At 40.5% G+C, this 11733-nt stretch overlaps 3 protein-coding genes across 6 annotated transcripts in view; 1 reads left to right on the top strand and 2 right to left on the bottom strand.

Moving 5' to 3' along the window:
* The window catches only part of LOC121529745 (FH1/FH2 domain-containing protein 3), a 40249-nt gene extending 34711 nt beyond the window's left edge, over positions 1-5538 (bottom strand). For 3 of the 4 annotated variants that reach the window (XM_041817687.1, XM_041817689.1, XM_041817688.1), the window contains exons 1-2: positions 4515-5538; positions 23-73 (exon numbers count right to left, since the gene is read on the bottom strand). In XM_041817687.1, coding sequence (XP_041673621.1) covers positions 23-73; positions 4515-4535 — 72 coding nt within the window. In that variant the 5' untranslated portion in view covers positions 4536-5538. The remainder of the gene's footprint in view (positions 1-22; positions 74-4514) is intronic. The other variant, XR_005993629.1, reaches the window with a different exon arrangement.
* Positions 2055-3304, bottom strand: LOC121529746 (CCR4-NOT transcription complex subunit 2). The gene has a single exon (XM_041817693.1). The coding sequence runs from the start codon at positions 3017-3019 to the stop codon at positions 2222-2224; it is 798 nt and encodes a 265-aa protein (XP_041673627.1). The 5' UTR covers positions 3020-3304; the 3' UTR covers positions 2055-2221.
* Positions 5539-10555: 5017 nt separating the features above from the next.
* LOC121529743 lies at positions 10556-11150 on the top strand. Its single transcript, XM_041817681.1, is given in 2 exon segments — positions 10556-10685; positions 10742-11150. A coding segment is annotated over 1 exon segment (285 nt). The 5' UTR covers positions 10556-10685; positions 10742-10763; the 3' UTR covers positions 11049-11150.
* The last annotated feature ends 583 nt before the right edge of the window (positions 11151-11733 follow it).

Genomic DNA, 11733 nt, shown 5'->3' with positions numbered 1-11733 from the left:
GGAAAAACTTTGAAACTCTTACCGAAGAGCTGGCAGGCTTGTAGGAACTGCCCAAGCTAGTTTTCCAAGGAGTCTGAAAAGGAGAGAAAAGACGGAAATCATTTTGAGTTTTGTGATAAATAAAGATGATTATGCAAATCTAAATTCACCTTAAATTACAATCTAAAATCAAAACCAATTCTCTCAGTGAGTCTGACCAATAAATAGTGAGTAAGTGATTTCTTTATAGCTCATCGTGAGGTCTGTGGGGTTTCTGGCAGGAGGTGCATGCACTCATTCAAAAGAAATTGAAACTGATAGGCAATCACATGGCTTTGATTGATTGGCGCTCTAAGAGTCCGAATGCAATTGACTCCAGCAAAAGTGCTGCCCCACATTGCGCCTCCCTGTTGCTGCCAGCACCGCCACCACCATCACCTTCTCCATTTTCCAGGGGAATTTTCTCAATGAGCTGTGCACTCGACAATTATTCGCACGCATTTCATCATCGTCAGCCACAGAGAGGAACATCATCAGCTGCAGCAGCAGCATCAGCAGAAGCAGCCACAACAGCAACATCAACACCAACATTGGATGCCAAATGAAGAATCCCAATGCCCCATCCCACCCATTTCCACCAATGGACTATTTGTGGCTGGGACTACTGCTCAGCCTCTTTGAACTCGCCCATTGCATTTTCCTCTGATTTGGTTTTTCGGATTTCTGCTGCTGCGGCTGCTGCTGCTGCCTCTATTTCATTTTCAATTAAATGGCGCTGTTGCACGCGTTTTTCAATTAATTTGGACGTGTAAACAGATTCATTTCGATTATTTCAACATCTGCCTTCTAATCTCGACCGCAGCGCATTAGACGATTGCCCTCGTCCATCGAGACACGTTGAGTTTTCCTCGGATATAATGAAAATTGCGGGGGCCCCGACCACTTTGCCCTTTCTTTATTCGGTATTGGTGGGGCGATTCGTGGGGGGCTCTCTGACTTGACGTGTTTTTACCCACTATATCATTGAGAATCAGATCGCCATTTAACATTGCAAAATTCGTGTCAACGGTTTGAAGATTTTTTTGGCAACACAAACGATTTCGGCTAATTATTGTAAATTGTCTTTAATGAGTAGATGAAAAGCTGTTTAGCTTAGAAATTGTACACCAAACTTTTACAGATAATCATAATAAAAATCTCAAAGAACTCTTCCCTAACCTTTGATGAACTTCCAATGATTGCCCATGAAAATTCTTTAAGGAATTTCCCTATGAAAATCACTTAAAATAGAGCTGCTGCCAAGTGGCGCCAATCCCAGGCGAATGACAACTATCTGGGGATAAAAAATAATATTATTACAGCGCCCGCCCAATGTGAAGAATTGTTGAGCGAGCGAGAGAGAGTGAGGAAGAAAGACAGACAGTCTCGGCTAATTGTTTTCGCTCAGTGAAATGGAATGCCAAACACACAAATAGCCAACAATGTGCAAAACAAGCAAACGGAGGTGGAGACACTCAGCCCGGAGGAGACTGGATGATCGTGTGGATGGGTCTTCCATCTCTGGAATGGCTTCGCCATGTGTACTTTGTTCACCGCCAATACCAGATGAGAGTGCTGCACATCTGACAGCGTTATTATGCGGTCTCAATTAGGAGATTGCCGGGACTATAGGGACCATTGCTGGGTAAAGGGAACAAGGAGCAGGATGCAGTGTAATGCGTCTGTCTGTCAGTAGCCACGGCCCATAAAGCACGCCCAGGAAAGCCATCCACTCACAGAGTATTTAGACTGTGACCCCAGATGATTTGAAGTGGCGACTGAATATTCGCGTGCCAGACAAATGATTTATTTTTAAACGCTTTTCTCGTTTCCTCTGTCAAATGTGTCGAAAATGCGTTTCACGAAACTAAAATGTTTCGAGACTAGTGCTGGTTAAGAGGGAAATTTAATCTAAGAAAATCATTTAAATGTATCTTGCAAGCAGAAATTTTCATTTCATTTTGCAGCTGCATTTTCAAAGTTAACAAATTTTGGGAACCACCAACCCTTTTACCCCAAAAAGAACCCCTTTAAACTCCTAACTCGATTCTATATTTAGAGCCAAAGATTTTCCTATATGGAAGGGCTACCAATTCACAAAGAGCAATAATTTTACCAAGATTTCAAGGATCTAACCAACTGCCAGGCTGCTATTCCTTGGGACTTCTCTCTCTTTTGATCCTCGGCGCCTTTTAAGATTTCGTTAGCTTTCCAGGTTGCCTTTTTGATCCTCTTTTGAATCTTTAACAGAATCAGAACTTGACTGTGGTTCTGTTTTCGTTTCCGGTTTGGATTTCTTGCTCTCATCATGGATATCACCCACCAAGAGACCTAGATCTTGAGACTCCGGTACGAAAGGATCCCAGACGGGAGCCTTTGGCGGATGATTAGTAATCGAATCTCGCATGCCGCGCATACCCAGCTCGAGGGCGCAGTCCATGGAGGATCTTTCTGGGGGTTCGCGGGTAAGGGGTCCATTGAAATGCACATAGATATCGCCCTGGGCAGCCAGATCCAGTCCATAGGTGGTCAGATCCTCACCAAAGACCAGCTGCGTTGCGGTTGGATCCGTGTGCGTGGTCCTCATGGCAGACAGCAGTCCGATGATCCCGAAACGATCTGCCAGCATAGTTGACGGAATATTGGTAAATTTGCCATCGGCTGTACTCCAGATTCCACCGGTATTAAACGTGGTGGAGGAACTATCTGAATCCGGCTTTTGTAATACCAATCCGTACGAGGGCTGACCGAAAATATCCGCAAACGTGGGCACTGTTGGCTGGCGATCGTAGAGTTCCGGGAAGTATTTGTAATCCAATTCGATTCCAGAATCTACACTCGTCGTGGAGGCGATTTCCGGTGGCTCTTCACTGGGCGGATCCGGTAAGGGAGGCGGTCGTGGTGTCTCCACCTTCGGCTGATTGGAACTGCTCTCTTGGCTCTTTTTCCTTAGCGCTATCGAAGGGTTCACCTTGCAACGTGGACGACGACGCCGGGGCATCTTTTTCTTAGGTATTTTTTTTAACAAAATAATATCCTTTCCGTGTAAGAGTGTTAGTGTATTGGGTTGGTTGATGGCAGTTGGTGGTTTGGTAATGTGGGGTTAGTGTGGGTGGATGGTCTTAGGCTCAAATAACTTGTTTCACAAATCTTGATCTCGAAGCCAATTTGAGAAGCACCTAGCACCGCCTTCCTTTTTGCTACACTATAATAATTTTGATACACTTTGATGAGAGATTCAAATTGAACTTGATCTTTGAACTGGATTATTTCACTTTCTTTTAACTTCTTCTCTTAGAGACTCCCACCATTTTCCTCCTCCCTCAAAACAAATTGCATGAATATTCACACTTTGTTAATTAATTAGGTGGTGCGTGCTCCGCGGCTCTCACCGAAAAAGAACTTTCAACTTTATGCGTGTCATAAATATTTACAACTTCCTCCTGGCCATAAAAATCTCCTCCAACAAAGTACCAACTCCAAACCAGAAAAAAGAAGACGGCGGCGTCAACGTGAAAGAAACAGAAATCATTTTCCTTTACTCCCAACATTTTTAGAAACATTCTAAATATAATTGGAGGAATGACTTGGGCGAAGATAAAGTTAAGTGTGGGTAGATGAGAGGGGACAGAAACTTGTTGTTTGCCGGCTATAAATTGATCAGTTTATTAGACTCTGAGACCCGAAAAATATTTAATTGATTTATGCCCAATGAGTCAGAAGTCGAACTAAAGTCATAAACTTGATGCCTGGGAACAAAAGGATATAATGAGTTGGACATGAAGGGGATTAGGTAAAAAGCGATTAGAGAGGGCGAATGGCAACCGAAATTGAGGGGTGGTATTATGGGATTATAAGCTTGTTATATCTTAGAAACTATATAGAAGTGCCTGTCAATATTCTTTAGCCTTTTTTCAATCATAAAAATCTGTCAAATATCTCAAACCAACACCCTTAACCATTTCACATGCGCAACTACCAACATAAATCAAATGAAATACTCTAGAAAATTGGCCATTCAACCTGCTTTTTGCCTAAATAAAAGCCATTTACTCAAGCATTTGTTTGGCCATTCAAACACTTAGCCATTCAGTAGCCACACCTCGCCCATAATTCCTGCTCTTTGTATGGATAGGAAATTAGAACAATCGACTAGACAGAAATCCAAACCAACGACCAGACAATGAGCAAATTTGTATCTGAATTGTTTATCAATGGAACTGGAGCTCACCAGAATGAGAGCGCAAACTTTCAGATACATTTTATCTGCCTTGTATATTGAGATACACACACACATATAGATATATCTGCCAAATACTCGTGCCTGAGGTAGAGGCAACAAATTAGAAATAAACAAAATATGTGGATGCGAAGATTTGCAAAAATACACAGAGCAAAGATACACAGATCGAGATACAGACTATGCGGTATATAGTATGAGATATATTACGAGATTCGAGATACGGATAGTTGGCGCTGCATTAACTAGTACTTACATAACTGCGGTAGGACGACATTGCGTTGCTTTTGGCAAACGATCCTCGATTTCGTTAATCAAAATTCAGTCACAATACATATATCTTTGGCCCTACCAATTTCACGAAAATTTTGTGTAAATTATTTTGGGCTCGTGTGGACTGGGTGGTAATCCAATCTGGCGGACACTGAGGCGTACGACGATCGAAACGGAGCAACTCGAACCACTGACGACAATTACGAAAACGTATCTGGCGGATCGGCACTCGGCGAATTCTCGGTTCTCGATTCTCGATTCTCAACTCAATTGCAATAGATGCAAAATAAATTAGTTGCATTTACTGAAAACGCGCGCGTGCGACAAATTTCTACGGATCCTCAACGACACTCTCTGTTTTTCCCTTCTTTTCATTTATTTCATTTTATTTTCATTTTAATTTTCCTTTTGTTTTTGGTTAAACTTTCATTCCTTGGTTGTTTTGGTTTTTTCTTTTTTTTTCGCGCTCGACGATATTCCGAGATCGGCCGTGTGCCACTTTACATAATCCACCGGCACGCACCGGCCAGGTTGGGGATATATACTGCGTTGCCCACGGGCATTCGACCAGCTATAGGCTATAGCGGGCCGATCTATTTGGGAATGCAGCCGGCAAATGCGACAGAAATTGGACGCGAACGCGGCGCTTTATTTATGCGTTGATATTTTTCTTACTTCTTTTCCCCCGCCTTGCTTTTCCCATTTTCCATTTACATTTCCCTTTTCTCTCCTCCTCACGACAGCGAACGCATCACTTTTGCTTTTATTTCGATTTACTTTGGGAGCAGCAGAACTTAAGCTGTTATTTATAAATTTAGCAACATTCACACACTCGCTGAAAGATATTTTTTGTCGCATGCGAACGCGATTTTTGTTTTCAGTTCTTGAGTTTTTTCTTGGCTCACAGGAAAATATCGAAACGAAACGAAACGAAACGAAACGTATCGGGCCGAGAGGAAAATCGTGTGTGCGACTCGGCGCGTTGTCAAAGGAAAACTGTCTGGTCGTTGGGAAAAATATTTTCGTGCTGAGATTTTCCCTCGCACTGAATTGCGTGAAAAGCTGAGTGGAGGAAAGTCTCCGCCTCTCTTTTGGCTCGGGGTATGCGTGTATTTTCGGCAAGCGAGAGAATCTCAGAAGAAGCTCTCGGAGATTCTGCCGGCTCTCTAACGTCGGCGATCGCTGCGTTTGTAAATTGCAATAGAGAAATAAATAAAAGTTCTTTGGATACCCTGGGAAAGGGGTATGATAGGTAAAATGGATCAGTAATCTTACGTATTTAAAGGGAAATCTGTTAATTTGCCTTAAAAAGTTAGCAAACTTTCTCTTAAGCGGACAACCTGATATTTATCAAACGGACAACCTATAAAAATCGATTATAGGCAAAATTTTGGTTTTAAATTTGTCCCTATCTCAATTTGCTTGGAGTTACAAAGTAAAAAAATTGAAAAAGTTCATGAAAAAGTATCAGTATTGATCACATAAAAAGTATCAAAAATGATTACAAAAATATATAATAATATCCCGCAAACTTTGTAACACAAAGAAGGAAACTTACAATCATAACAAAGAGTATTAAAAGCTGCCCGCCCCTCCATCTACCCATCTTTACCCACTCCCGTGTGTATCTGCTCCGCATATATATATACATATATATCTGACAGAAATCGGCCAACCGGCTATATATGCCAGCTTCTTGATTTCAACTACCGCAATGTAGGGAAATGCGTAAAAATTCTTGTAATGCTCATAAAATGCAACTCGAAAGTATTTCATATCTATTTGGGCTGCTTCATTCCAACCCAGCTATTTGCCTCTATTATTAGTCGAATAAATTAATTTAAATATTTTTGGCATCGGTGAGTAATCGAAGAGTGGGCGATGAGAGTTGGGAGTGGGCCTATCTGGGGTATCCAGAAAGATACATAAAAAAGTATCTGTGATGCAAACGATAATTGTCACCTACAGATACAGATGCAGTCGGTCATGTTCCCATGAATGAAAGACAGCGAAACCGCTGTCGGAGGAGGTCTACAACCTGATGAGGTGTCTTCTCGGATTATACTTTGACTAGAAAGGAAAGCAAAACTGAAAATTACAATTTTTCTCAAACAAAGAAATTATTTAGCTCAGATTTATATGACAATTAGAGAAGATAAAGTATTAATGATCTGTAAAATAGTCTTTAGAATGATTTCTATAACATCTTCTTTAGTTAAATTTTCCTCCTTCCTTTCCCTCACCTACTCATACACTTACTTACCCTCTGCCCCCACAGGCATTAGCCGGTTCATTTGTGTATCACAGAAAATCTGAGTAAAACTATCACAGATATCATGCAGAAGACAACGACACATATCGCATATTTGTTCTGGTTTTAAAAATAAAAATCTGTGTGCCACTTTTGCAGTTGCCACTGCTGCCGGCAGTCACCGGAAACGTGCGGCTAAAAAAGATGACGTCTAAACACGAAATAAAACTGCCATTCAGTTGGCTTTACGAAAAACATTTAAACTAAATATGCGCAAAATGCCAAAAGAAAAGGCAATTCGAAATGGAAAAGAATGCTACTGCCCCCTGTTTCCGCCTGCGCCATAAATCAGACAAAGATGCTAAATTACCAAGGGAATGAATACAAAAAAAATAGGGAGAGGAGAGCCAAAGGCATCAATGGGCTAATAGCTCCCGGCAAAGTGGCTCGACACTTTGACGAAAGACACGCAGGGGCGGCGTCTTAACCCAATCTGACCGACAGATACAAATAGCTTTCAGCGCTGCATTAAAAAATATAAAAGATCCACAACAGGCGTGCATTTCGCATGCTTTCCACAAATATTTTCCCAGTGCGTGCTGCCGGCAGAGACGCCAACGCAACCTAGATGAAAACAAGAGGAAACGCTATAGTCGAGTGCCGCGACTATAAGATACCCGTTACTGTTTTACACAATTTTAAAATATTAATTTTGCTAGTGGAAATTCACAAGGCGCCACCTATTGTCAGAGGAAGTATGTTGAGTATGCTTATAGTGACGTCACTTCCCATGTGAGGCCTTATAACCTTAATTTTTTCATAAATAGCGCAATAATGTTCCGATTTGAAAAACCTTTGGTAAATCGATAGATATTAACAGAAATAAGTTATACAAGGTCAAACAAAGGCATTCATAATAATATTATAGACGCCACAGTTTTCCGCGGTTTGTAGGCGTTAGAGTGGGCGTGGCCTAATGCAACTTCGTGGCAAGTTGCAGAGGCATCTACTAAATATGTGTTTCTAAGCAAAATTGTGTAGCTCTTATAGTTTTTGAGATTTTTGCATTTTTGGTTTTTCGGATTTTGTGGGCGTTAGAGTGGGCGTGGCTTGATCGGAAAAAAACAATTCGCATTGGGAGCATCATAGAAACCTACATGCTTAATCCGAACTTTCTATTACGAATAGTTACCGAGATATCAGCTTTTCTAGAAAATCCGAAAACCGTCTTTTGAGCCTTGTGGGCGTATGGGTGGGTGAGGCCGGATAGTAGTACTACTATAAGATGCGCTGTCATCTAAAGATTATACTTTCTGAATTTCAACTTTCTAACTGCAATAGTTCCTATGATTTCAGTAATTTTAGTTTTTTGCGATTTGTGGGCGTTAGAGTGGGCGTGGCAGGATGCTGTAATAAACTTGCGCTGTCCCGGGACCTCAAGAATCTTCATGCTTAATCTCAACTTTGTATCTGCTATAGTTCCTGAGATCTCAGCGTTCATACGGACGGACGGACGGACGGACGGACGGACGGACGGACGGACGGACGGACGGACGGACGGACGGACGGACGGACAGACGGACATGGCTCAATCGACTTCGCTATTGATCCTGATCAAGAATATATATACTTTATAGGGTCGCAAAAGCTTCCTTCTATCTGTTACATACTTTTCAACGAATCTAGTATACCCTTTTACTCTACGAGTAACGGGTATAAAAAAGCAACAAACTGAAAACTGAAAACCCCAAAAAACTGAAAACTGAATGCAAACAAATCAAGAGGAACGGCGGTGGAAAACTAGAAACGGATTTTGGGCAGGCAATAAAAAGAAATACACCGACAGCCATAAAAGTCAGACCCGGCAATCCCCGGGAGCAACGACGAGGTGCACCACGCAGTCGGTCAATCATGCTGCCCCATGCCAACCCCCTTGCCCCAGCCACTCAACTGCAGTGGGAAAAATATTGGGTTCCATGAGCAGGTTTAAATGTTAGATGCTTACCATTAAAGTTAAGATGATAAGGTTCTTAATTTTAATCAGAAAATGTTTGCTAAACTTTACCTTTATGCCTTTATTTTCCACTTTAGAGTAAGACTTTCTTCTCAGTGCATGCCCAGGGCTCCTATGGGATGCGATCTCCTCGCCGAATGCAGCTCCATCTTCATCCGCATCCCAGTGGCCGATCTCTGGGCCTTTCAATCATTTCGTACGATTTGTAATTTACGAGTGTGTCTGCGGTCGTTTTGGGGGCGTGCCTTCAGCGACAGATTATGCAATGAAACGATACAAACGCTAGTTAATAAAACGAATCGAGTGCGATGTTACCAGGGGGAGGGATCGGGAATCGGGGATCTGGGATAGGGGGCTGGCGCTCTCAGCAGATGCAATTTGTTTGCGTGCTCATAAAACACAATAAAAGCCGAGAAAATTGTTTTGTGGTTAAACTCTTTCGGGGGATAGCCCCCAGATGAGAGATATAATGTTTAGGGAAAATGAATATTAAATCTGAAAAACATAAATTAAAAAAAGAAACTATTTAAGTAATTATACTATTCCTAGTGCTGAACTAATTTCAAATGTTTAACAAACTGAAATTAGAAATTAAACTAATTATTTTTTGCCTTTTCCCTAACACATTGCCTTTTTGGAATTCAGTCCTAACAGGCGGTTGTTTGTGCCCCAAAAAGTCTATAAAAATCTATATACAACTTGTTGCCAGATCGTATATATACTACGAATACATCAAACATATTTCTATTTTAGTTGCCATGTCACAGCTAAACACAATAAGACCCAATTTGCAGTTAATAGTTTTTGGTTTATGTTTTCGTTCATTTTCCTTCTTTATTTACATCTCATTTTCCGCTGGGCTGTAGATGGATGGCTATTGCCACATTTTCGTCTCACATTTTTCCCATTTTCCAGGCAGCTACGTTTCTGCTACGTTTCGGTGTGCTAATATTTAATTTAAATATTGTATTTTGCCGCCGCCTTTTGCTGTTGTTCTTAACCAACCTCACTGCGTGTTGCAATCTTCAAGCGGATTTGTTTGCTTTTTTTCCCTCCGACAAATATGTTGGGGTTGTGGACGTGTTGTTGTTGTTTGGCCTGATCCCACTCCGAATGGCCTGGGGATTTGATCGCCGTTTCAAGGTTGCATTGCATGGAGCTGTTGTTAGAAGTGTGTGCCGGGGTCTCAAGTATTTCGCTTTTGTTTCTTTCATGGGAATATTACGTATACGCATTACGTATGAGCAGAGGCTGTGGGGCAAAGGTTGATGGGGTTTTATAAGTAGGAAATTACTATGATCAGCCACTTATAAAAATCTTTTAAAAATATTTATATATATTTACATTTATATTTAATAAAATCTTTTGATTATCCCCTTTCGAGGGCCGCCCCTGACCCGATAGATCTTAATCGGATGCAGCCTGTTGATTTTTCTAGATATTTCTTTATGGGTGTACTTAGGAAGGTAGCTTATTTCAGCACCGCTGATAGCTATCTGAAGAGTCTTTTCATGCTCCATTTGAAGTGGATTTTCATTCGATTTGGCAAGCACTGACAGTTTCTGTAAGAATTGCTTGAAATTTATTGCAAAACGTAAACTTTTTCGTGTTAAAAACAAAACAAATTCAAAACTCACAGCCGCCAAACATAAAAAGCTTTTTAAATAGACTTTTTCAAAAACAATTCTGAAAACTTTAACCAAGTGTTGCCAGCTAAAATACTTTTCCGATTTCTATATATAAATCCACCACAGAGACAAGCGAAAAATGCGACGAAAACAAAACGACAAGGTGGAATGCGAAAATCTCGCGTAAATGCGAAAATAAATCGAAAAAGTCGGAGTAAATATTGAGTTCTGAAATCGGGATCCCACGGAAGTCTCCCTAGGGTATGGCCCATTAACTTTGTTTAATTAGTGATGAAAAATTAAGTTGACTTCTGCAGATAGCCGAAAAGAATAACAAAAATGGCCCTTCTGCTGGTGCACCTGCGGCGCCTCATTTTGCTGCTGACCGTTGTCTACATGAGTGGAGCGGTGTTCCGTCGCCTTCTCAGTGAGCGGCACCACGCCCACGTCCTGCAGGGCAATGGTTACATGAGTTTCGGTCGCCTAAGAGGTGGCGGAGGATCCAAGGAGCCGTACCACTTCCAGTGGTGGGCTTAGATCTACACCTGCTATGCCTACGTCGTGCTGGTCAACTACGTCAATATGCGGCGGCTGACCAACTTGATAGAGTTCTTCTTGAACTGAAAATGTTCGGTGGAAAGTTAGCATAGTTTGAAGAAATATTATAATGCATATGTTATCCCTACTAAGTTTTAACTAATATACTTAAAGTTTCCTTTTTCCTTATTCAAAGAACTTGTTTTCAAAAGGAAAGTCCAAGCAAAGACAATGTTTTTATGATTTTGTCTTTACAGTTTGATTATCTACATTTATATATACGAAATATCTACATTGCGCCCTCTTTAAAATCTTTCTGGATAGGTAAATAAAGCGCCATCTATGAGTGATTTTTAGACTTTTGGTTTGAGTTTTAGCTAAAAATCTTTTTAAATCTTTATTAACTTTAAAAATAAATGTTTCTTAGTAAAACTCAATTTAACTTAACATAAAATATTTTAAAAAGAATCTTCTTCAATGCTTAATTTAAATAATCTTTGTTTTTTATATTTTTGTATTCATATTCATCATAAAAACCTAAATTTATACTTGTGAAAGGCAACTTATTTCCGATATATAAATATATATATATATATAAATATTTGTATAGAATTCTAATTAAACTAAATTGACGACAACATGATGACACTGCTGCTAACAATATTTACATTTAAGACGACAAATATTTAGCTCAAAACTCAGACAAACATTAAATTATAATTAAAACCGTCAAATGCAATTTTTTCACCGGCGACAATAATTAAATTTCGAT

The sequence above is a fragment of the Drosophila eugracilis genome, unplaced genomic scaffold (assembly GCF_018153835.1).
Source record: "Drosophila eugracilis isolate 14026-0451.02 unplaced genomic scaffold, ASM1815383v1 contig_1825, whole genome shotgun sequence".
NCBI lineage: Eukaryota > Metazoa > Arthropoda > Insecta > Diptera > Drosophilidae > Drosophila > Drosophila eugracilis.
Note: the sequence above shows the minus strand (reverse complement) of the source record. Positions and strands in the feature narration are given on the sequence as shown.

Coding starts and splice junctions, on each gene's coding strand:
- LOC121529746 (XM_041817693.1), bottom strand. CDS start 3,019: ATGCCCCGGCGTCGTCGTCCACGTTGCAAGGTGAACCCTTCGATAGCG.